Here is a 27,680-nt window from a genome sequence, read left to right as displayed (position 1 = left end):
CTATCCAATTTACCTTATCATTTGCCTGCTTTCACCTCCATTTTCATTTTTTTCCTCTAGGTATATAAATCAAAACAACAATACCATCACTTATGGAAAGGTATGTCATTTCTATGACTCCCTAGACCAAAACTATCTCTTTTGTTCACTATCCAGACTCAGTTCTCAGTTTCAGCAAATTTATTTTCTAATGTGAGAAATAACATATATACATTTTCTGAGAGCAGGAAGTCAGTTTCTTTTTATAACTGTTTACCCAGCACTTAGCACAATGCCTGGGACATAACCACTAAAGAACTCTTTTTTTTTTTTTTTTCATTTCTCTTCATATTTCTTTATTCTACAACACTTCTGTATTATAACTTGGTTAGAAAATGTCTAAAGTTCTGAGAATTTATTAATAACAATATTGATAACGTGAAGAGAAGCTAAACAGAATTAAAAGAAAAGTGTCAAATGAAGATAGGACTTCAAATACATGATTAATATTCTTTCAAAAAAGCAGAAACCATAGGATCAATACTAATCTTCACTTGAGAGCTAAAATTTTAATATATAGTTATGTTACAAGATGAATTAGAAAAGACCTGAGTTACACAAAAAAGGAAGATGCTTATGAACATGTCAAATACTAGAATTACTGAGATTTTGAAACTTCCTTCTCTGGAGAGCTTTCAAAATAAATGATTCTTTTTTATGGCTGGGTTATGGCTCTGACTAAAATAAAATCAAATGATCACTCAAGGCTCGTCCATTCCCATTTTCACAAAATTCTAGTGGAGCCAGGTGTTTTACAGGAGAAAGGCAATCTATATTTGCAAAATACAACAATATGTTATCATCAAAATGTATGCTTCACAGAACTGTATAGCTGTTGGCAGATTCATTAAGTTGTATGCTTTGCCACTATTTCTGTTAAGCACTATGTCCAAGTGTGAAAAGACAGGTCAATTCTCAGAAGCTCCCACAGCTATAGATTGTAACACACTTGAAGGAGTTGCAAACCGGCCTTTACTGACGCAGATACTGCTTGTGGATTGGGAATGAAATAAACTGGAGGCAAGAAAGAAGAGGAGAGGTCAAAGAATGCAACTCTCAGTCTCCTTATATCTACCATCCTCTCACATGTACTGGTCAGAATTAGATCCCCAGCAGCCACTAGCAGGTTGCTCCCCTAACAAATGGCACCCAATGTGGGGCTCAAGAAAGCGTATTACATTTATATTCTCATTTTTTTTGTTTTATGGGAACACATATTATACCCCACAACAGCATAGTTAGTAAAATTGTCCATACTGTGAAGCAGCTGTTATCTGAGTCAACACACTAAAGAATGCAAAGAGCACTATCGAAGTCTTTTCTGTCCTATTCCTCTGGATGGTTGCAGGGTGAGACGCTATAGCAGTCTTATGAGCTGTCATGGAGGTAAACTTTCTGACAAATGGAGAAGCAGACTATAATCAAAACAGACATTTTTCATAAGTCTCTCATCAGTCTCCTAGCTTGGCCCTTTCATGTGTTGGCCCATTTTAATAACTGACTGAAAAAAGTCTTATTCTCCCTTTCCTTCTCCATGGGTTACCGAAGAAACTCTCCTGGGAGGGTCCTACTCATGAACAGCTCTTGAGCACTGCTGTTTCTTTGTGTCTTGTGCTTTTTCTGTCCTTGTTTGGGCGCCATTTGTTATGGGAGCCACACACTAGTGGCTGCTGGGGATCTAATTTTGATCAGCAGAATAGATCCCTTCATGTGAGAAGATGTTAATGATACAAAGAGACTGAGAGGCAGTTGCATTCTCTGACCTCTCTCCTCTTCTCTCTTGCCTCCAATTTATTTCATTCCCAATCCATAAGCAATATCTGAGTCAGTAAAGGCTGACTTGCAATTCCTTCAGGAGTGTTATAATTCATAGCTGTGGAGGGCTTTTGGAGAACTGACCTGCCCTTTCACTTAGGCATGGTCCTTAACACAATTCCTTATTTTAAAATAATTTGTTAGATGCTTCATTTTTAAAATGAAAACAGAAATATTGAAAATATAGATTAGAGCCTTCTGTCTTAACATTTAAATTTTAAAGCCTCTAAATGGTTTTCTACCTCATAAAATCCAATCAAGGTTTCTTGTATCTTTTCATAGTATATTTCACATAACTTTTAACAAATAGTTGTCAAATTGAATTTCCAGTTTTCATTTTCTTTTCAGATTGAATTTCTAGTTTTTATTTTCCTTTCTGCCTAGCATTTCACAAAATTTTAAAGATTTAGTCTAACTTTTCTTTGTACAGATGAAATCACTGAAATATAAAAGAGATAAATATCCTATTCAAGGTCACAAACATAATTAGCAGCAGATTGAGAATTGACATGAGGTTTCCTCTACCTTTTCTTGCATATAGATTGTTAGTACTACTAGCCCACTTTTCTGGATGTGTAAATGAATACAAGGTCTAAGTAAGGGAACGTATTGCAATCTTCCATCTATTAAATCCATCCCATACTCAATACATTCAAGGTATAACAATAATATACAGGATGGCTGCGTCAGGGAGGATAGATAGTAGCTTCTAAATTGAATTTTAAGCATGTCATAGCAGATAAGACTATTAGGCCTGGAGTCAAGAAGCCCCCTCGTTCAAATTTAGCCTCAGACAATGTGACCCCAAGCAAATCACTTAACCCTGTTTGCCTCAGCTATTCTTCTGTAAAATGAGCTACAAAGAAAATGGCAAATCATTCTAGTATCTTTGCCAAGAAAACCCCAAATGGGATCATGAAGAGTCAGGCATGACTGAATAATAACTGAACTAACAAAAATGAATCTTAAATCCTCAGATTCCTTTTTAAGTACACATCTATGATGTTTCATGCCTTAACTATATAATTAAAGGCCCCTTCCCCACTATTTAAATTCTACTACTCACTCACATAGAATACTTTTATCAAGAATATTTTACTGAACCTTTTTAGGTCTTTAAAAATGTCTCTGTAACACTAGAGATAAACCAGTACATACAAAAAAGAAAAGAAAACCTATAAACATTTTATGTTTTTTTTCCAATAAACTTTATATTGATTCTTCATTCTTACTGACAAGTAAGTGGGAAGTTCAAATATTCATTCCTAGATGTCTTAGGTAAGTATATAACAACTAAAATAGCAAAATCAAAGAAAAAGTATGCTATTTAAAATATAAATTTGGAGAAATTCAGAGGTATGTGGGACAGATTTTAAAGATATACTAATCGAACTTTAAAACATTTTTTCTCTATAAGGAATTAGTTTTCAAAAGGATGAAAATGCAAGGCAAAAAATATTCTTTCCATTGTACCATACTTCACTTATATCTGCTTACATTTTAAGAAATATAGCAGTCTTATCTATTAGTTACTATCTTCCAGAAATTATTTAATTCAAACTAAAAATTAGCAATACACACATTTTAAAACATGTTTGTGAACTGAATGAATTTATAATGATAGCTTTAAACATAAATGTTGGAAGAATTCCAGACTAAATCATGTGAATTTTCTAACACCACTTAAAACCAAATGTGTTCATAAAAAAATAAAAAGAAAAGAAAGTTTCTGCACATTGTAATGCATCTTCAATATTTTAAATAAAATTTACTTAACAGTACTAAATATATACCTGGCAGAATTCACGTGTAACTCGAATTTCATAAGGCAAACAACTTATCGCATCCACTTTTCATGGCAAGGATACTGAAAAACAAAATGGTTTTGCAATGTTAAAAAAAAAAATAGACGGAAACACTAAGGAACAAACTATAAATACATGAAACAACCAAGAAATATGGTTGACAACTACATTATTTCTACCAAAATTCCTACAAAACAAGCAATTCATTTACCCTGCCAATAATGCCAGTATTTACATCATTGAGGATTTTCAGTCTTTCAGTTTCAGTCAGAAACATATCACTTATGACTACCTAGTATGAAAAATAGGTTGCTCTGGAGAATCTATGGGTGAACAAAAGCAGATTTCTGACAGAGCAGTAAAATGGGCTAGATAAACTGAGAAGCAGTTAGGTTTTTAGATGAAAATTCTCTTGCAAGAAAAGGAAAATTAAATCTCCTTTAGCTATTTCTCAAGATTATAGGCCTTCAAATGAACAGACAATTTTTAGATGATGAAATTGAAACTATTACCACTCATATGAAAGAATGTTCCAAATCACTATTGATCAGAGAAATGCAAATTAAGACAACTCTGAGATACCACTACACATCTGTCATATTGGCTAAGATGACAGGAAAAAATAATGATGAAGGTTGGAGAGGATGCGGGAAAACTGAGACACTGATGCATTGTTGGTGGAGTTGTGAACGAATCTAACCATTCTAGAGAGCAATCTGGGATTATGCCCAAAAAGTTATCAAACTGTGCATACCCTTTGATCCAGCAGTGTTACTTCTGGGCTTATATCCCAAAGAAATACTAAAAAAAGGAAAGGGACCTGTATGTGCCAAAATGTTGGTGGCAGCCCTGTTTGTAGTGGCTAGAAACTGGAAAATGAATGGATGCCCATCAACTGGAGAATGGCTGGGTAAATTGTGGTATATGAATGTTATGGAATATTATTGTTCTGCAAGAAATGACCAGCAGGATGAATACAGAGAAGCTTGGAGAGACTTACATGAACTGATGCTAAGTGAAATGAGCAGAACCAGGAGATCATTATACACTTCAACAATGATACTGTATGAGGATGTATTCTGATGGAAGTGGATTTCTTAGACAAAGAGACCTAACTCAGTTTCAATTGATAAATGATGGACAGAAGCAGCTACACCCAAAGAAAGAACACTGGGAAATGAATGCAAACTATTTGCATTTTTGTTTTTCTTCCGGGTTTTGCCTTCTGAATTCAATTCTCCCTGTGCAACAAGAGAACTGTTCAGTTCTGCAAACATATATTGTATCTAGGATATACCGCAACATATTTAACATATATAGGACTGCTTGCCATCTAGGGGAGGGGGTGGAGGGAGGGAGGGGAAAAATCAGAATAGAACCGAGTGCAAGGGATAATATTGTAAAAAAAATTACCCTGGCATGGGTTCTGTCAATAAAAAGTTATTATAAAATTTAAAAAAAAAAAAAGATTATAGGCCTTCAATTCCTTCATTTTGCAGATGAGGAAAAACTGAGACCTAAAAAGATTAAGTGATTTCGAGGTATTTAGAGAAGTGACAAAATCAGAATTTAAACTCAGATTCCAATGTTGAAATCAGTGCTCTTTCCACTGTAGTATGATTCTTTATTTCACTTTTATCTGCTTATATTTTCAGAAATATGGTGGTTTATCTATTAATGGATTAAAGTAATTAGTACAACTATATACATGACAGATTATTCAAATAGGGCTCCATGGACTAGATGCATATTAGAAGAGTCTGAATGGATGACTGGCAGAATATAAGAGATTGGAAAAAGGAGGAATTTTTGACAAGAAAAATCAATCCCAAATGCTCTATCCAGTTGTGGATGCTAACATTTTTCCTTTCTGCCATAACCAGGGTCAAACCAAACCAGGGTCAAAAACTTGGTTCTCTTATTTAATTATCTGTCACAAAACACTGCCAACCTTTGATTTAACCTAACATTTTAATATGTATTTGTACAAAATCATAAAAGATCATGAACAATTTATGTTTTTAAGATTCTTTAGAGACAAAAATTTTTCTTACTCTATGTCTTAACAGTAAGCCACTAACTTTGAAAGCAAAACAAAACAAGGTTCAAATGTTAATGATACCATTAACTACGGTATTAAAGAAAATACTTCACTTCTAAGTTTTATCATTTGTCAAAGACATAATACTTATATAACTTAATAGGGTTGTGAGGGGACTTGTCTATAGCAAAATCTCACATTAAATGAATTAAAACTCATTTTAAAAAACTATTACAACATGAGAAGATGAAAACTACCTGATTATCATGAGGGTAACCCATACATAAGGCTGTTATGGGAGCATAACTGCATAATGCAGTTGGCTGAATAACAGTAACAAAAAGTTTTTATGTGGTCATTATATGTCAGGATCATAGGATCTAGAAGTGGAAAGGACTTTAGAAAATCATATAGTTCAACCATCTCATTTTATAGATAAAACCACAACTGTCATGCAGGTACTTAGCAATTTGAGAGTCTCATCCTCTGCCCTAATTAGCTTTCAATCAAGTACAAAGATTATGAAAATAGGTTATCTGATATCTTAAAAAATCATTCATTATTAAAAAAAATTTTAAAGGGAAAAATAAAATATTTATAAAATGAACAAAAGCCCTTTTTCCAAGGAAAATGGAATTTGTAAAACACTGTTTTTAAGTAGAATACATAACAGGGGCAACTTAGTGGTACAATGGATAGAGTGCTGGCTCAGGAGTCAGGAAGGCTCCACTTCCTCAATTCAAACCCAGCCTTAGATACTTACTAGCTGTGTGACTCTCTGGTCAAGTCACTTAATCCTGTTTGCCTCAGTTTCCTCATCTGTAAAATGAGCTGTAGAAGGAAATGGCAAACCACTCCAGTATCTTTGCTAAGAAAACCCTAAATGGGATAACAAAGAGTCGGACAAAACTGAGAAATGAATGAGCAAGAAAAACTCTAAAGAACAATAAAAATTAAGTATTTCCTCCCACTGTCCAGAACCTAAGAATTTTGGAGTCCAGAAGGTATCCAACAGCTAAACTGCCATTACATAAATACAATTTTTACAAAAAGTATACTTTTGTTTCATTACCTCCCTGCTGTACATACTTTAACAAAAATGACTTTAACTAAGATTTAAGAACAAGGCAGAACAGGGCAATAGTGATGAGGGAGAAAGATACTTCAAAGTAGGTGGCAGAGCAGACACATCAATCATTATCTTGCCATTAGAATTACTATGTGTGTATGGGGAAAATACCTACACAGTTAAAATCCAGATCTTAAATTGAATCCTTTCTCTCTGAGATATTTCAGTCCCAAAATAAGGGATTTCAAAACTCCTGTAAGGTACAACATTCCTGTAAAGCAGCTTTCCCTCCCACATAAATTTTTTGATATCTTTTTCACATCATCTAAACTTTCCAATAACCCCTTTCAAGAAGCTAAACAAAGAGTTTAGCAAAATCAACACAGCAAAGGTTGACAATATACGTATAGCTCCATAACCATGAGAGGCAACTTTCTATCTTTTTGGGGGGGGAGGGAGAAGGGATGGGTCACCTTGGTCATTATAACTTCAAAGCATTAAATTTCAATTGTTGTGGCAGATAAGTGATGCAGTGGATAACATTAAGCCTGAAGTCAAGAAAACCTGGTCTTAAATCCTGCCTCAGATACTTACTAGCTGGGTGATTCTGGACAAGTCACTTTAATCTTTCAGGTGGGAAATCAAAATAACAGCAAGCACTTCAAGGGCTGCTGTGAGGATCAAATGAACTACCATCTGTAAAATGCTTTATAAACTTTTATTATTAATAGCTAACATTTACATAGTGCCCATTACATACCAGATGTGTTATTATTGTTCCTTCCATTTCTGTTGTCATTGTTGATGTATAATAGATTATATTTTAATTTGGTTCAGCTTAATTCACTTTATATCAGTTCATGTCTTTCCTTTGTTTCCCTTTTCTTAGTCATTTTTCAGTTATCATTTTTAATAGCACAGCAACATTTCACTATACTCTTGTTCCACTACTTGCTTATTTCCCAAACATTTCCCCAACTTTCCCCAAACTGAATGTTATCTATTTTATTTCTAGTTCTTTGCTACTATAAAAATCACTGCTACAAATATTTTGGTGTATACATAAGTATTTTTGTCATTGACCTCATTGGAACACATGCCTAGCAGTAGAATTTTTCTATATTTTTACTTATAAAATTGTATTGCTAAAACTTAAGTTTAAAAATTATACTTTTAAAAGTTGTACTTTGTTGTCTAATACATTTACTTGAAGTTACAGATGCAGGAAAAATCAATTCTATATTTATATGACTAAGAAAACTTTAAAGCACAAGGTTCCATTTTGATATTTTTTAAAAAGAGGATTAGAGGTGTATTTTGAAATAAAATTGGTTAAATTTTCACTTACATGAACTAAAATGATTCTGATGAAGCATGAGGTCTACTGTCTAGAAATCTTATTCTGTTCTCTGAGTTAACATAAGATCACAGAACTGTACAGTCAAAAGGAACTTTAGGAATTTTGTAAAGGGAACTGAAAATCACCAATTGAAAACTATAACTGATATCAAGAAAAGTTTGTGGCAATGTTGGAGAAAGGCAGCATGGCCCAGTGGACAGAGTACCAGAGAAAGATGACCTAGACTTGAACCCCCCTTTTATTTCCATTTACTACTTGTGTGATCTCTGGCAAATGACTTCTTTGTGCCTTAATTTTCTCACCTGATCAGATAAATGGGAAACTGGACCAAATGACAATTGAAGTTCCTTATAGTTCTTAATCTGTAATATGAGTAGGTCTCCTGACCATGAATAGTCTTCTCTGTGACTCCCCAGATCGCCTGGTTATATCAGCATGTCTAGAGATTCCTTTTTCCTTTTACATGATGCCCTCTGAAATCTGCAATTTCCATAGGTATCTGCTAGGTTGTCATATGTGGATGTGTGTATATGTACATACAAAATAGTTTTCATAGGTAAATATTTTACTATAGAAAACTCCACTGTGAATTCACAAAGTTACAAAGTTTACTTTGTGAATCTCACATACTTTAAGAAACTATTTTTTTAATTGAAAATGAAAAGTCATCCAAATGGACTTAATAGACATAAGTTCTTGTTTTATTTCTGAATGGACTCAATCTATTTTTAATAACAGGTTTTAAAAAAGACTTTAGAATGTGCCATAATCCAATATTCAATTGCTTGCAATTTGTTTCTTCACATTAAGAGGTATGTTAGAATACAAGAATGTTACATTCTTGTGTAGGATGAGGGCTAAATTAACTAATCAGAGAAATCTTCAGGTACAAAGAGAAAGCATTTATTTAGTCCCTGCAGGGAGAGGCCCAGACACACACACATCCCAGCTTCCCATGTTTAAATAACAAAACACTCAAGCCTTTTCATTGGATAGACTAAAAAGAAGTAACCCTCCTTAACCAATGGTCACCAATGTTGTCTGCTTCCTGTGAGTCACTTCGTAACTTCCTGTAATTTAGGGTCTGATCTTTTAGAGATCATGTGAACATTGCAAACCTTAAAATGCTATGCTATTTTTATTATTGTCGTTAAAAAAAAAAAATGCTACCATGAACACAAGTGTTAACTTAAGTGATGACAACTGAGGCAACAGTTATAGAGGATTGAAAATTTAGAAAAACTACTTGGAATTCAGGAAAAACTGCAATAGATTCCAATACTGTGTCTAGAAAAAAGGATAGATTGGGCAGAATGGGACCAAAAATGTTGGAAAATATGGTTCAAAAGCATAAGGAATGAAAAAGATCAAAAGATTATATAAGCCTTATGTCTATACATGATTAAATTTCTTTTTTTAAAAAATCTGAAGGTTTGAGTGTAGTGAATATCAAATTACAAAAAATAAAACCGACTGGATATGGGAATAGAAAATGACTTGCTAATTAATAATTACCGCTGTTTGTAAAGACTCAGATCACCAATTTGTTAGAGATCAAAATTCAAAGCTGAAAGAAAAAAACAAATGATATATGACAATTTTTTTTTTCAGAGAGTCAACAACTTTAATCCTTCAGATCTGCATCTTTAAATAGAGGTCAGGATAAAGACTATTTGTTGTCTAAAGGTGTGCAAATTTACAAATTAGCCTAGTTAATATTAGCTCTGAGACCCCACCCATTGGCAAAACCTGCCTTCCTCTATATCTCCTTTATTTTCTTAAGTGCCAGTTTAGAACATTTTGTGTCATGAAGCTAGTTACTCTCATAAACAGACTCATGAGATGAAATATTTCACAGAGTATATTAACAGATGTATTATCATCACCATCATCTTCATCACCAGCATCTGTATAGCAGAAATGTTTTAAAGTTCTAAGCATATTGTTTATAAAAAGTATTTCATAGCCATTGAATACAAAGCATAATATATTTTATAAATGAAACCTTCCTTCCTAAACTTTGTTGGTTCCCCAAGACATATTTAAAAAAAAAAAAAAAAAACTTTTTATTGACAGAATCCATGCCAGGGTAATTTTTTACAACACTATCCCTTGCACTCACTTCTGTTCTGATTTTCCCCCTCCTTCCCTCCACCCCCTCCCCGAGATGGCAAGCAGTCCTATACCTGTTAAATAGATTACAGTATATCCTAGATACAATATATGTGTGCAGAACTGAACAGTTCTCTTGTTGCACAGGGAGAATTGGATTCAGAAGGTATAAATAACCCGGGAAAAAAAACAAAAATGCAAACAGTTTATATTCATTACCCAGTGTTCTTTTTTTGGGTGTAGCTGCTTCTGTCCATCCTTGATCAATTGAAACCGAGTTAAATCTCTTTGTCAAAGAAATCCACTTCCATCAGAATACATCCTCATACAGTACCGTTGTAAATTAAGACAACTCTGAGATACCACTGCACACCTGTCAGATTGGCTAGAATGAGAGGGAAAGATAATGCGGAATGTTGGAGGGGATGTGGGAAAACAGGGACACTGATACATTGTTGGTGGAATTGTGAACACATCCAGCCATTCTGGAGAGCAATTTGGAACTATGCTCAAAAAGTTGTCAAACTGTGCATACCCTTTGATCCCAGCAGTGTTTCTACTGGGCTTACACCCCAAAGAGATACTAAAGAAGGGAAAGGGACCTGTATGTGCCAAAATGTTTGTGGCAGCCCTGTTTGTAGTGGCTAGAAGCTGGAAAATGAATGGATGCCCATCAATTGGAGAATGGTTGAGTAAACTGTGGTATATGAACGTTATGGAATATTATTGTTCTGTAAGAAATGACCAGCAGGATGAATACAGAGAGGACTGGCGAGACTTATATGAAATAATGCTAAGTGAAATGAGCAGAACTAAGAGAGCATTATATACTTCAACAGAGATATGACAAATTTTAAAAGCTCCATTTAATATAACCTAATCAACTTATTAATTAAAATGGAATATGGATGATGTTTCAAAAGGACACTATAAATAACTTCACTCAATAATTTAACTAACATTAATCAACTGCTGATCAGAAGAACCAAAAACCTACCTTAGTCAGAAAATACTGGTCTACAATTCCAAAAGACTTGTGATGAAGAGAACTATGCACCCAGAGAGGACTACAGGGACTAAATGTGGATAACAGTATTTTCACATTTTTTGTTGTTTGCTTGTCCCCCCCCAACCCTTTTTGATCTGATTTTTCTTATGCAGCATGATAAATATGAAATATATTTATAAGAATTGCACATGCTTAACTTATATAGGATTACTTGCTATCTAAGGGAGGGAGGAAGTAGAGAGGGATGGAGAAATATATGAAACAACATTTTGCAAGGCTGAATGTTGAAAACTATCCTTACCTGTCCTTTGAAAAAGAAATTATAAAAAAAAAATTTTAAAGAAAATACTGGCCTAAATGGGTATAAAAATTATATAAAGAAAAATGATAGTAAATTATGAAGACTATCACTTCACAAAATAGTAAGAATCAATATAGAGAAAACCAGTTTGCAAACTTCCCAAGGGTGGCCAACTTCAGCAAAATTATCTTGATAGCTTTATTAAAAATGATACCAAGAGGGGGCAATCTTCTAAAGGAGAATTCTTGAAAAGATTGTATTTTAAAAAGATAATATAAAGAAGCTTTAGACTACAAATAAATCACTAGGTTCATTAAAAAATTGGCAGTAGTCAACTAGATCAACATAAGGACTCCAGGACAAATTTACTAATCCTATTAGAAACACCCCTTTTCAAACTGGTGCTTCCTGAGTTGCCTTAGTACTCATCTAGAAATCTCTGATCCTGAAAATCGTTAGTAAAGAGTCATGCTTTACATTGTTTTGTTAAAACCCCAGCTAAAATGGGGCAAGATTTACAGTTAGCTAGTAGAGCTTTGAATGTGCTTTGTATTTGCCAATTTCTGTTTTTAACTATGGGACGTGCCATTTTTGCTAGGTACATTTCTTGAAATCCTTGGCAATCTGTTTTGAAATGAGACACTTTCAAGTTAGAAACTCATCCTGATAATTAAGAATTAAGAGTTGGAAAATTAAGAATTAAATTAAGAGTTAAAGCATATAAAACAAGGGCAATGTTGATATGGAATATCCCAAATAAAAAGGAATAGCACAAAAAAGTTATAGAAAAGAGAGTAAATGAGAAGACAGAATGATATTATAAACCTATACTAGTTGTAGAATTAGAAGTTATCAATTAAGAGAAATTATAATAAACAAATTTAGAAATCCAAGAAACCCTTGGAATAACAAGCTCTTCAAACTGCTTAACAGAGAAACACTGGACTCAGATTTTAAAATTTCCTTTTATTTGATTTACTTTTCTATTCAGAATAGCATTGACAGTTGGAATGAAGAGCTAAGAATTAAATATTTGGCTCAACTTTGATATCTAAGACTCATTTTCCTTTGACTTACTGATAGTCTGAATAATACATTTAAGACAGTTCATAAATTTGATTTCTAAGTTAGAAAAACATCCAAATCATTCTTTAGAGTATATTCAAAGTTTAATTATTGGGGAGGAAGGAAAGATTGCTGTGAGGAAATCAATCCTCCCCATCCCCCCCCCCCCAAAAAAAAAAAAAAAATCTGGACTCATTCTGAGTAGTACTACTATTAAAAAACTTCTTACAGGTGTGGCTGTGGGGGTATGTACAAAGATGGAAGAAAACAGAAATGCCAATTTTTTGCAGAATTTTTAAAGAGTAGATTTTAATTGTATCACCAATATGGCAATACTACCAATTATCTCTTTTCTTTTATGAGAAAGAAAATTATCTTAATTTCAATATGTGCAAAGTAGGAATATAGGGGTGGATCCCTTTATTACAGGTATAAATAAAAGTATAAATCTGATCCAGTCTGAGTAAAACACTATATCTAGCCCAATAATTATTTTTGACAATAGGTTATTTTAAAATATCAGTGATTTCAGTTATGGCTGCTTCCAAGAAAACATATTACAACACTCTACCCCTTAAAACAGTTTTCATGAATTGCCATGATGCAACTATGGACCAAATTTCTGGTAATAAGACCCATATTTAAAAGAGACTGGTCTTTTGGATAAAACTACAGACCCATAGTCAAATGTTTTTCAGGGCACTCACCAGAGTTGTGTTATAGCAAAGAACCTAAAATGCCCAAGGCATAAGAGAAGGATCTTCATAGGACTAAGAATAAATTGCTATATTTCTTTTAAATCAAAATTTTAATTGATGAAATAAACCTACTTGGATGCTATGGATATGAAGAGAAACTTTTCAAGTCATTCTTCCATACATCTATTGTGTATAGATACAAATATATTTATGCACATATACAAATATACAAAAATTTGTGTCTGGACATGTACACACAAATATTTCCATTCGACATATTAAGAGGCATTTATATTGCTTTCAACAAAAATTATATTCCTAGAGTTATAATCTGGTCAAAAGAAATATACTTCCTTTGAAATTTTAAGGAGCTATTTCATTCGATTAGATACTCTTTTCACTGATGTGGAAAATGACACTTCTCAAGAAATACTGTGTCCAAAAAATTCATCATCCTGCAGTCAAGCAGATGATGAGCCAAGTTGGCCTTTGGACAAACTTGGCCATAAGCAGGCCTCTCCTTAAAAATCTTCCCAGCTGACACTGATGCATTATTGGTGGATTTGTGAACGAATCCAACCATTCTGGAGAGCAATCTGGAATTATGCCCAAAAAGTTATCAAACTGTGCATACCCTTTGATCCAGCAGTGTTACTTCTGGGCTTATATCCCAAAGAAATACTAAAGAAGGGAAAGGGACCTGTACGTGCCAAAATGTTTGTGGCAGTCCTGTTTGTAGTGGCTAGAAGCTGGAAAATGAATGGATGCCCATCAACTGGAGAATGGCTGGGTAAATTGTGGTACATGAATGTTATGGAATATTATTGTTCTGTAAGAAATGACTAGCAGGATGAATACAGAGAGGCTTGGAGAGACTTACATGAACTGATGCTAAGTAAAATGAGCAGAACCAGGAGATCATTATACACTTCAATAATGATACTGTATGAGGATGTCTTCTGATGGAAGTGGATTTCTTAGACAAAGAGACCTAACTCAGTTTCAATTGATCAAGGATGGACAGAAGCAGCTACACCCAAAGAAAGAACACTGGGAAATGAATATAAACTGCTTTCATTTTTGTTTTTCTTCCCGGGATATTTTTACCTTCTAAATCCAATTCTCCCTGTGCAACAAGAGAACTGTTCGGTTATGCAAACATATATTGTATCTAGGATATACCGCAACATATTTAACATATATAGGACTGCTCGCCATCTAGGGGATGGGATGGAGAAGGGGGGGGGGGGGGGGAATCGGAACAGAACCAAGTGCAAGGGATAATGTTGTAAAAAAATTACCCTGGCATGGGTTCTGTCAATAAAAAGTTATTATAAAATAAATAAATAATTACTAAGTGCTAGGCATTGTGCTAAGCACTGAGGGATAGAAAAAGGGGCAAAAGAGAGTTCCTGCTCTCAAGGAGTTTAAAATTTAGTGATCCAGTTTTTGTAATATTTGTAAAATGTAAAATGACAATAAAGTGTCTAGCCAAGTGACACTTAAGAAAAAAAAAAAATCTTCCCAGCTTGGTAAAACTTATCAGAGTTTATATGCTACTAGCATACCCACTCAAAGGTTTTAGGGTTGCCACCATGGTGATAATGAAAAATCAGAATAGAGCTTGAGTGGAGCAAAATTTTAGGAAGATATATAATCTAAACTTTTTAAAAAACCATGATAATAGTCACTGATTAATTACACGAAAATATATTAACTTAAAAGATATCAGTAGAACTTAAGAAACTTAAAATAGTAGCATCAAAAAATATAAAATTATGTTTGAAAAAAAGGCTCTTATGAAATCATGTTAGGATTCATAATAACCTGATTAGCTTTTCTTGTACTATTTCTCAAGATGCTCCACCTCCCATTTTCATTGACTGTACCCTGTACCTGAAATTCTTTCCTTCCTCATGTCTGCCTCAAAGTTTCTCTCGATTTTTTCAAACCCTATCTTTAGATTCCACCTTAGCAAGACACCTCTCCTGAGCCCCTTATCATTTAGAAGGAGAAATGCCAACATATATATAAGAATTTTATTTTCATTTTACTCTGAAATAAAAATGTTCATCCTATCTATTTTGTTCATCCTATCTCTCTTGTTGCACAGGGAGAATTGGATTTAGAAGGTACAAACAAAATACTTTTTATGGATAAAAAGTACAGTGTCAGTTCATGCAGCTTGGTCCTTCAAGAAACTCTTTAAGTCCTGGTCCTTTTAGTACCTTACTTGTTTAATAAAGCAAATTTATCTTGTCTACAACTAAAGTATTGTTTTCTTATTGTTTGCTGTTTCATGTGAACTTGAGAACAGAGCCTGTCTTGTATTTCTTTATATGCCCAACACTGAGCACAACACCTGGCACATAGTAGGTGCTTAATAAGTGCCTGCTGATTAACATACTAAGGTTCATTTCTAATCATTTGAGGTCAAAATCATGAAAGATAAGTATAAACTCCCAAAGTGGCAAAGCTTCAGAAGTAAGCTATTCATCAGAGGAATCCGAAAGAAGCTGAAAAGGACCTTGGAGACCATACAACATAAAAGCTGTGTTAGGTATTATAATGTTTAGGCAATATAATAGGGTTATGAGACAAACACTGATGTAAATATATTAAATGAAACAATACATATTAAAGCAACAAGAATATTTAACATGTTGTCTAGTTAGATTTCCTCATTTTATAGAAGGGAAAACTCAGACAAATCTGAACCAAAATGAAATCTTTTTTTAATCACGTAAATATTTCCAGACTAGGAAAACATATTAAGCAGAAGTTAAAATAAAATTTCCTTATATAGAACATTCATTCTAACAACTATTCTTTTTTTTTTTTTTTTTTTTTTTGCTAAAGCAATTGGGGTTAAGTGACTTGCCCAAAGTCACACAGCTAGGCAGTGTTAAGTGTCCAACACCATATTTGAACTCAGGTCCTCCTGACTTCAGGGCTGATGCTCTACCCACTGCACCTTCTGACTGCCTCACAACTATTCCTTCTTACACAGTACATATGAGAGTAAAAAAAAAATTGTTTCAGGGGATTTCCCAGATTACAACTACTATTCCCTCATCTATGAAAATGAATTAACTGCCAAGAAATGTGTAAGGTACTTTCAGAAGTTTAGTTTAAAAGTTACCAGTCTATGCTCAAAAAATTTATCTAACCGTGCATACCCTTTGACCCAACAGGGTTTCTAGTGGTCTTATATCCCAAAGAGATTTAAAAGAGGAACGGGACCCACAAGTGCAAAAATGTTTGTGGCAGCCCTTTTTGTGTGTGGCAAGAAACTAGAAACTGAATGGATGCCCATCAGCTGGAGAATGGCTGAATAAATTATGGTATATGAATGTTATGGAATATTACTATTCTGTTAAAACAACCAATAGGATGATTCCAGAGAGGCGTAGAGAAATGTACATGAACTGATGCTAAGTGAAATGAGTAGAACCAGGAAATCACTATACACAGCAACAATAAGACTACATGATGATCAAGGACATGGTTCTCTTCAACATTCCAATTGTTCAGTGATCAAGAAAGTCATATACACCCAGAGAGAGGCCTGTAGGAATTGAGCGTGGACCAAAATATAGCATTTTTACACTTTCTGTTGATGTTTGCTTGCTTTTTCTTTTCCTTCTCAGATTTTTTTTCTTTCTAGATCCGAGTTTTCTTGTGCAAGAAGATAACTGTATAAGTATGTATACATATATTGAAGTTAACATATATTTTAACATATTTAACATGTATTGGACTATCTGCCATCTAGGGGAGGGGTTGAGGGGAAGGAGGGAAAAATTTGGAACAGAAACTTTTGCAAGAGTCAATTTTGAAAAAATTACCCATGTTTTGTAAATAAAAGTTTTAATAAAAAAATTAATTAAAAAAATTTTTTTTAAAGTTATCAGTCTTCAAGAAACATATACTGCGCTAGAGATGAAAACAAATGACAAAGGACATTTAACAAATACTTACTGCACATTTCAATTTCTGTGCCTAGCATAAATCTGTGAGTTTAATAAATGAACAGAAAAAAAAGTAATATTTAAGATACTATTGATGCCATATTTATTTAGGAAGTCAGCTAGGTATAAGAAGATGCTGGATTGATTTTAATCACTAGAAATTTTAGGCATTAAATTTTGGTCATGTGCAGATACTTTAAAACTGTGTGGAGTTTAATATAATAATTGGGAAAACACAAAAGACTGCTGGAAATAAAAAACTTCAAGATTAAGAAGTAGTAGAGGAAGACTATACATTCTGGTAGTGAGAGGGAGATGAAATGAAAGAAATTTAATCTGCTATCATAGAAATAAATAAAACTGTCTGACAAAAGATCAAAGAATCAGTCATAGAAAACTTAAATCATACACAGAATGAAGGTATATAAGGACTTCTTAAACAGGAATTTATAAAAATCACCTTTTGTATGTAGACCTTTGATTTTATCAGTATAAGTAACTCAGTATAAAAACGTTAATATAGATCTTTATCAGTCAGGAACATAGTCTTCAAGCTAGAGTTCTTAACCTGTGAACGTTTTTTAAAAAAAAACTTAATTTTTTTTATCAGTATCATTTTTTCCCTTTTATAATATTATGTTTTTGTATTATATATTTTAAAACATTCTGAGAAAATTTGAGTACTGAGAAGTTAAGCAGTTTCCCAGGAAAAGGCATGACTTAAATCTAGTTCTTAAATGTAATACTAGTTCTTTATCTGCTTTTCCTATAAATACAAAATAAAACATCACAATTCTCATTCTGCTTCCAAATGTTGGAAAAAAGCTTAATTAATAGATTTCATTACTTTTACATAATTCATTAAAAAAAAAAAATAAACTAGGTGAAAATTTAAGGTAGTGCCATAACAGGACTTTTTCAACTACTGTGTTTCCCCGATAATAAGACCTATCCCGAAAATAAGCCCTCCCCTTGCTAAGATTCCTCTAAAATAAGCCCTCCCCTGAAAATAAGCCCTGTTGAGATTGGTACTGTAGTGAAGGTGATCCCCTGCGCTACACGCCACATTACAATACCCTCTGTATGTACCATGTCCCCCCACCCCGGGTGAAACGCACGCCGCACTCCAAGCTGCATCCAATCAGAGCTGCAGCAGTGAGCTCATCATTCTGTTCTTCCCCAGTGATTTGCTTGCTGGCGCCATTGAGAGCAGTGCCATGGAGGAGAGCTGAGGCAGGACAACATAAAAACCCGGTATGTAAGTGGGAGTGAGGGGGCATGATGAATGATAAAAGGGGCATGATGGAGGATAAAAGAAGAATTCAGGGGGCATGATGGAGGATAAAAGAAGAACTCAGCCAGCACTCACCGCGCTAAAGAAATGAAGAACTTCCTTGCAGAGAGAAGAATAGATCAAGTAATGATTCCTGCAGGAATGACTGCCTATCTCCAGACCCTTGATATTGCAATAAACAAGCCATTCAAGGACCATTTGCGCATGGAAGTCAATGACTACATTGAAAATAGAATGGAAAGAAATCAGCGTGGAAACTTTGTGAAGCCCTATCTGCAAGAAGTTGTGACTTGGGTGAAGAAGTCATGGGATAAAATTACTGACAGCTGTGTCGCCAAGGCACTACGAGCAGGTTACCTGGACAAGACATGTTCACTTAAAGAGAGCTATATTGCTGGATATGACAGATTGGGTCCACTTCTTCTGAAGGAAATAGAGGCGCAAGACATCCAGGACAGAATTCAGGGTATGGACACTTATGACGATGTTGTTGAAGATGACATGATCATTATTGAATAAAGGTACTTTTTTTTGGTTCACATTTACCTGTTTATTAAAATTGCTGTCAATGTTCATTAAAATACGCCCTCCCCTGAAAATAAGCCCTCTGGTGTTTTTCGGTCCAAAAAAAAAATATAATAAGACAGTGTCTTATTATCGGGAAAACACTGTATATAAAATTTAATGGAAGAAGATACTGTCCCCAAACCAAACACAACTTACAAACAGAAGACTGAAGCCAGGCATAGACTATCAGTAGAAAAGGGTCTTCCGATTTTTTTTTGGCTAAGGCAATTGGGATTAAGTCACACAGCCAGAAATGTCAAGTGTCTTAAGACCATATTTGAACTCAGGTCCTCCTGATTTCAGGGCTAGTGCTCTATCCATTGCGTCACCTAGCGGCCCCGATTTAATAATTTTTTAAATGGCATCTTATGGCATGATAGTTAAAGATTCAAAGAACCCTAGAGTTACAGAAGATCCTAGTCTACTAAATCCTATTAGGACAAACCAGTAAAAATGGACTAGTCCATTAAGTCTAATTAGTTTATTAAAGACAACGAATTTCCTCTACAACATACCTAAAAAGTGGTCACCCAGCTGCTTCTTCAATGTTTCCAATGAGGAATCTAGTAGCTCTCAAGACACCTCATCCTACTTTTTGATAGCTCTAAGAATTTTTCATGTTTTCCTATACAGACAGCTAAAATCTGCCTCCTTTTAAACTTCTATCCATTGTTCCTGATGCTGGGGACAATCAAGACAAGTCTAAATTCTCTTTAACATGATAATACTTAACATTCATGTAGCTCTTATGTGTTTCTCCTCTTTTCCTAGAGTTCAAGAACCGTTTCACTTTTTCCTTTCTATTCCCATCACCCAGCATAAATGCCTACCATACATTAGGAACTTAATGTTTGATGGTAGATCAAACCAACCACTTCATTCAACCAGTCCTCATTATATAAGGCTCTGCACTATTCTAGTTACCTAAAAGTTTTTGGTGGCATAATCAGATCTTCAGAAACAGATTCAATTCCTTTTAAATAAACATAAAAATGTCAATCATGTCCGAAGATCTGAAGTAATGAAAAGCTGCAAAATGTATTTTATATATTAAAATGCTTTTGAGATTAGCTACAGTGAAAGAAGTTGACAGAAACAGTTGTACATGTATATAAGTACATATAGAGAAGATCTGCCATTTACAGTGATAAAGTGGTACCCATATCTATAAAAATACTGATCCTAATGGAACTGAAGTATTTTCAAATTTAATTACTATTCTACAAAATATTTTTGACTTCTAAATATTTGTTATTTTTGTTTATTCACTACTTCCCTAAAAATATTTAAGAGTCTGCATGTCATAGTGCATACATTACTTCTGGGCATGGAATTTGGAAGATCAAATATTGACCCCTTTATTAACTTTGACTTTTAGCAAGTCACAATCTTGATTTCTGCATCTGTCTAATAACACCAAGTACCAATATCACAGCATTGTTGAAAAACTAATGAGCCATCTATAAATTTTAAAGTACTATATCAATGTCAGTTATTCTCATTACTATCTTGAAATTAGATCATATTCTCAGAATTCAAGACTTATTGACAAGAAACTGAGAAAATGAAGTGAAATGTTCTCAATAGTCATTTCTGTTCTAAATATTAAGAACAACAAATCTCACTTATTAATGAACCTTCAGTTAAATGAACTACTGCCTCAGATCTTGTCACTCTTATTTCCAACAAAGCACTTTGTTACTATCCCCACAAAAATTAATCCACTGAATACTCAATTTCATACATTTACAATGTAAATTTTATAATTTACAATTGTTTTCCACCTTATATTAAAGTGTAACAAACTACTAAACTAATGCTATGAAAGACTTCTAGAAAACACTCTTAACTTTTAAGGTTATCTTTCTCCAAAATGAACAATAATGAATTAAAAAATTATAAGAATTGTAGTAGTATGTGAGGTTTAAAGATAAAGATAAATAAGCTTCTGCATTTGATATTTATATCACTGTGTGGATGGCAGGCAGGGGAGATATATTAAATAAATGCAAAAGCCTTATTTGAGCTCAAAACAGTAACTTCACAAGTTCAACATGGGGAAAACATAATTATTTGGAATAGAAATGTCATCTGAAAGAGACCTTGAAGCTGCAAGTTCAGTTTAAGGGAACATACTGGTATGGGTGATAGAAAAGGTGAAAGGATACTAATTTGTGTTAACAAAAGTATAATGATGGTCATAACTCAACTATACTGTGCATTAGACCATATCTTTAGTAGTGCTTACTTCTAGGTGCTTGCATTTTAGAAAGAATGTTTGTTATAGGTTCAAGAATATCTAGAAAAGCAACTTAGATTGTGAAGAGCTTTCAGATCATGCCATACACGATTCAATTAAGGGAAATGGGAATATTTAACTTGGAGAAGACCTAGGGAGGTATAGGATTGTCTTCAAGTACCTGTAGTCTGAAGAGATACCATGTGGAAAAGGGATTGGCCTTGTTCTTTTTTGGCTAGGACAAAACTAAAAGCAATGGCTAGAAGAGAGCAGATTTGGACTTCATTTAAGAAAAAACTTCCCTATTGCAAACACTGCCATAAGAAAATGGGCCTCAGGAAAGAAGGTAGCGAAAGTTCATCAGACAAAAAGAATCAATATGCCCTTGATAGGGATAGCATAGAGAGGATTCTTGTTCAGGTATGGGATAAAGCATTCTGAGGACCCTTCCAACTCAGATTCTTTGCAACAGTCTAGGAAGTATATTGAGAATAACATCCATCACCTTGTTCTTCCTATTCTTCAAAGCAGGGTATGAATAGTAGCAGTCAAGTGAGTGTGAGTATGTGTGTACATGCACACACTTTAGTTACATGTTTTGTTTTTTAAGAAGAATCCTTATGTATCCTTCAACCAAATATTTTCTGAGTATCTACTGTAAAGTATTGGAAATAGAGAGAAGGCAAGAATATCCCAATAATGCAAAATAACATTTTTATAAACTACAACATAAAACAATAAACACTTGGGAAATGCTTATAATTCATCAATTAGTGACTTAGATCAGTTATTTAAAACTTAAAAGTGAATTAATCAATAAACATTTATTAAGTACCTACTACTTGCCAAGTGTTGGGGATAGAAACAAAAACCAGTTTAAGTTCTCAAAGAGCTTATGTTCTGTTGGGGTAAAAATAAGATACACAGACACAAAAATAATTGGGTAGGAGAGCAGCACTAGTAGATCAGAATTTCTGGGACTTCATCTTCAAATCAGAAAAATGGTTCATTCTAAGCACATTTTAAGACTGTTCAAAGGATTATGTATTAGTGTTAATAAGTTCTTTGGGTCAAAGTCACAAACATAGAATGATAATATAATCCAATGACCTGAATTTCTTAGTATTTAAATCCTAATTCCATAAATTTCTTGGCCTCTAAAATAAGTTTTTACTAAAATGAATTCATTTTTACAAAAACAGATGAGAGTAGTTACATGTGTATACACGTGTGTTGTAATGTGTTCTAATATGAGAAATAAAATGTTCTAAAGTTAAATATAGATAGCTTCCAAAATATTCCTTGGATTCAGACATTTAATTATCTCTCCTACATAGTAAGGTTAACAAAATTCTGGAACCTATGTTCCTTCAGCAATAAAAGGTTTGGCTTCAATAAGAACAAGGGTAATCTGTTCCTGTTATATTTACATAGTGGATTTGCCCTAAGGCCCCAATATCCTCTTAAGAAGAGGATTTTACACCAGACCTTAAGAGCACACAAGAAGGCACACACCCACAAATGGAGTTCCCCATCTCTGCTCTTGCCCTAAGTCCCTCCCAATTTCAGAGAGAGCACAGAAAACACAAGAGTAAAAAGGTAGCCCCACAGGTGCCATAGGGTTTTAAAGGAAAAAGAAAAAGGGCGAAAAGCACAGATTGTTCCTTGACAAAGACTTTGCTGTACACCATTGGAGGTCACTGATAGGGAAAATCTGATTCAATCTGTGTTCACATAAGAAGAGGGAAAAGAAAAAGAGAAAAGGCCAACCCTACACGAAGCCATTATACTATAAGCAGTAGTGCAATTGGTAACGAGGATGCCCATGACCCAGGTCAGAGAAGTGAGAGAGCCCAGGTGCCCATCTTTTCCATGCCGCTGCTGAAGCTTCCATCGCCCCAATACAGCAGCTGATATAGAGGGATGGGGGTATGGAGAGGTGCTCCTGCTCCTGACCAGAGAGGAAGGTAAACTGCAAGGGACCCCCACCCTAGGGTCACGCCCACCTTTCCAGCCGAGGACACGGCCCCCAAGAGGCCTCCCCAAAGCCGGGAGAGGCTGTGGCCGTGGGGGAGGAGAGCAGATGCAGTTATTCTGAGCTCAAGAAAGCGCGCGAGCGGGGAAGAGCCGGAACCGGGTAAACCACCTACCTAACGGTCCAGTCCTCGAAAGGCCGCAGGGCAGGCGCCACCCAGGCCTCAGCGGGGGCGGAACTGCCATAGCAGCCCGAGGGAACAGGGACCCGAGCCGAGAAGGAGTGGATGGTGGGGGGTGGGGATTGTAGCGAGCGACGTCGCCATGTTAGCGCCTTCTTTCCTCGGTGCCCCCCGCCTGCTCCCGTCCGACACCCTAATCCCCACCATCACTCACCTTCCCCGCTCCCCTGGCTCGCGCGCCACCCCCGAATGCGGGGGCCGTGACCACGAGCTCCGGTACCCACAGCTGTTTACAAACTACCCCCGGAGGAAAGGGCTGTACCGCACTTTAAAGGCCACGGGCTCCCACAGGCTTCCGTCCAATCTCGCGAGATCTTACTGACAACACTTCCCTCCGCCCCTTCCTTGCGCCCTCCCTCTTACATCTCCCCTCCCACGTTCTCTTTCCCTCCCCTTCCTTCCGCAGGACCAATTTCTGGTCACGTGGTCCCGAGAGGGTGGGGCAGCAAAAGCGTTGGAGTGGAATTAAAGGAAGAGGAGGAGAATGGAGTAAAGGAGGCAGAAAACGAGACTGTCAAAGCTCCTGTGATTGGTCGAAGAACATGAAAGGGCGGGAAGAAGGAAGGAAAAGGAAGAAAATGGAGAATTTTCTCTGGTTAAAAACAGTGCGGCAGATTAAGATTGGCAAGAAGAACGTAAGGCAGTACACCGCCGTGGAGTTCGGTAGAGTGGCCAGCTGAGGTCCTCCAGGTGGTAGGATGAGTTTAGGTTACGTATGGAGGATCCTCAACCCAGTTGCTTAGCACTTAGAGTTCTTATGCTCCAATTCGGCAGTTAGGAAGAGCTGCCCTCTTTCGTTACTCCTCCAGAGAGAAACGCGAAACCCTCTTCCCATCCCTCCGGCGCCGCTTTCCAGTCCTTGAGCGCGTGCGCATTTCTCTGCTGCCTGAAGGGGCTCTGCCTGCAGCTGCCACATCAGTCGGGGGCGGGGCTTAAGTTATGAAATGGTTTTTAAATTTCTAAACACTTAAAGACAAAAAGAAAGGCTAAGGAAGAAGGTTTATGGACTTCATAGTCGACTACTTAAGTTCGTCTCTGACTACACTGAAATTGGCCCGAAGATTTGGACTCTTATTTTCAAATAATACAAGTTAGTCACGTGAGATCTAAGTTGGAAAAAAAATCTTCCTCAACTTTACCTGATTGTGAAGGAAAATGACCTGCTGGTCACCTTTGCTGTACTATGGGGAGGAAGGGACTGGTTCTTACCTTGTCCACAGTTGAAGTTGGATGATCTCCTGGATTCCTGTTTCCAGGTGGAAATTACTTCTTAGGCTAAACTAATTCATCAGTTTTTTTTTGTTGTTTTTTTGTTTTTTGTTTTTTGTTTTTTTGTTTTTTTGGCTAGGTCTCAAGGAGTCAGTTTGGTGTTCTGAATTCTGAGAATCCTGGATCATTTATTCATTTATTGCTTGTGTAATGTTGGGAAATTATTTCCCATCCCTTGCCCTCGACTTCTCCAGTAAAAATAAAAGGACTTAGATGCGATAATTTTTAAAGTCCCTTACATCCCGAATTTTGTGATGGGTGTAAGTGGCATCTCTCAGCTTTTAAGAGTATTTTTAAAATGGAAAAAATATTCATTAGTAATCCAACCAAGAAATCCCTTAACCACAAAATTTTATATAGAGGGGCTTATCTTTTCATTTCAGCTATGTACTTAAATTGGAATTTAGAATTAGAAGAATTCTTAAATGCTCATTCTAAATTTCCTCATTTTACAGATGAACTGAGACTCAAAGAGGCTAAGACCTGTCCAGCATCACACAGAGCAAAGTTGGGATTCAAAAGATAGGTCTTGTAATTTCAAATCTTGTGAGCTTTTTTCACTATTAATTTTATCAGTCATGAATTTTCGAATCACCAAACCCTGGTCATACAAAAAAAGAAAAAAATGAGCCTCCATACTTTAAAAGGTTATATTCTCCTGGAAGGATAAAATGTGTAATATCTGCTAATTTAAGAACAAAGAAGCATAACGTTCTAAGTTTTCTTTCAAAATTGTAGAAAGGAAATTGATATTATGAAATATTGCCCACACAGTAATTTGATTCATGTTTAGAAAGCAACAGTTATCTCACTTTTTTTTTCCTCTTGTTATGTAGAACCATTTTTTCTCGTTAGATCCATCATGCATTTTTAATAGCAAATTCAAGAATATTGGAAACTTAAAATATGAGGTATAATAATATGAGTTCAACAAAGTTCAGTTATTAATTTCAGCCTTTTGAAAAGTAAATGGCTGAACCACTGAAAAAATTATAGAAAATTTTCATGGAAAAATACCAAAATTTGTATTATAAGTATTGCATTACAGACATCACTTATAATTCCAATAAACAAAGGAACATCTGTCACATTTACAGATAACTTTGTAAAGAATATTGATTTTATCAAATATACATAAAGAAATGAAGGGCCAGCTTTTTCATTTGAGCTTTCCAGAAATATGGTTTATAGCTCTATCATTAAATTACAATTGTGCTCCTAAAGATCATGGAAAATAGATGTGACTGGACTACTTAATCCAAACTCTCTATATAATATATGGATTTCAATGATGTTCAGTAATACTAGTCATCTATTTGTCTAGTGAATTATTTAATGAAATAAGTTAGAGGCATTGGTACTAGTCTGAAAAATAATAAATAGCTTCCATAAGGAAATTTCTGAACCTTTCATAAATAGCACTTTCTAGAAGAGAAAATTTATTTCAGTATTCTTTAATCAGTTTTTTGTTCTTAATGTTCACTTTTTAAATACTTTCTGGCATAAAAAAAAACTGAACTGGGAGATTGGAGATTTGGGTTTTAATTTTGGTTTAATCAATATAATGGCTTTAAGCTAGTTCAACACAGAATTTTATCTAATATGAGGGAGGGCGAGAAGTAAGACTGATTTCTAAGTTTCCAAGCATAGATACAATTCTATTATTCTGTTTTAAAGTAGATTAAGTTATTAATATTTAATATGACATGCACTCTAAAATTATCTTTGTATATAAATATATCCAATAAAGTAAAATCTAAGTTGACGTATGGATATTCATAGGTTATATTTCAAAGGTAACGAATGTGCAGTTCAGTAATGGTATCTGGCTTTAAAAATAAGTTTGTAATGGCACTGGACCTTTTAACAGATTTTTGGCATGCATACATGTACACAAGCCAACTCAATCCTCTTTTAAAACTAATTTTCAATACTCTAAAGACAAGAAGGATGCCAGGCTATTAATGCTTGAATATTAAAAATTAAAATTATGGTAACTTCCCAAATTTAATAGCAAACATCAAAGCATATCATTAAAGTGAACTGTTTAAAAAAAACAAACTCATATCCATAACCCTCATCTATCAGAGATTAAAAGAATTAATTGTAAAAATATTGATCTGCAAAATTCAGAGTAAATAGATCATAAACAAATTTGAAATGCATCATTAAAATCGTGTCTTTTTACTCACCTCAACATTTTATGTAAGAAAAAGGCAATTGCAAGAAAATTTCATAAATTATTATACTTCAACAAGGAGGAAAAAACATAACTGTACCTTAGATATCTTACACTATGGCTATGTTCCTGAAAACATGAGCACTTAATTTTTGCAAATCAATCATTTTCTTATTGACATACATTAAAGTTCTGAGATGCTTTATCTTCATTTCTGATTAATCTTCAATTGGCAGTGACTCCTAATATTTTGGCTTTAAAATTCTCTTGCTCTCCTGACTCACTCAACCTCCCTGCCAAGTAGTTAATGATTTACTTAAATGCACTAGGGAAGTTTTCTATTTAAAGAAACTCTTCCATGAATTCTTTCAGAAAGAGAATACTTCCATAATCTGAATAATCATCTAATGATGGCTCTTTTATAAATTAATTTTTTAAATATTAGGGGGAAATGTCATATCAGAAGAATGATAGAAAATAAAGATGGACAATTTGTGAGGGCAAAAGGCCCAAGTAGCAACCAATTAGGTTGCAGACACTAACATCAGAATCTTTTTCTTGTGGTTTCTTCAAAAGCTTTTCCTTTCAATATCCTTTCTGAATTCATCAGTCAATGACTTTATGCTTCCTT

General features: G+C 34.8%; 1 protein-coding gene across 1 annotated transcript in view; it reads right to left on the bottom strand.

Annotated features, from left to right (window-relative positions):
- The window catches only part of ATF2 (activating transcription factor 2), a 118,647-nt gene extending 94,756 nt beyond the window's left edge, over positions 1 to 23,891 (bottom strand). The window contains exons 1-2 of the mRNA XM_051986171.1: positions 23,756 to 23,891; positions 3,648 to 3,721 (exon numbers count right to left, since the gene is read on the bottom strand). Of these exons, the coding sequence (XP_051842131.1) occupies positions 3,648 to 3,679 (32 nt within the window). The 5' untranslated portion in view covers positions 3,680 to 3,721; positions 23,756 to 23,891. The remainder of the gene's footprint in view (positions 1 to 3,647; positions 3,722 to 23,755) is intronic.
- Positions 23,892 to 27,680: the final 3,789 nt, after the last annotated feature.

The sequence above is a fragment of the Antechinus flavipes genome, chromosome 3 (assembly GCF_016432865.1).
Source record: "Antechinus flavipes isolate AdamAnt ecotype Samford, QLD, Australia chromosome 3, AdamAnt_v2, whole genome shotgun sequence".
Classification (NCBI taxonomy): domain Eukaryota; kingdom Metazoa; phylum Chordata; class Mammalia; order Dasyuromorphia; family Dasyuridae; genus Antechinus; species Antechinus flavipes.
This window is presented reverse-complemented; position numbering and strand designations above follow the sequence as displayed.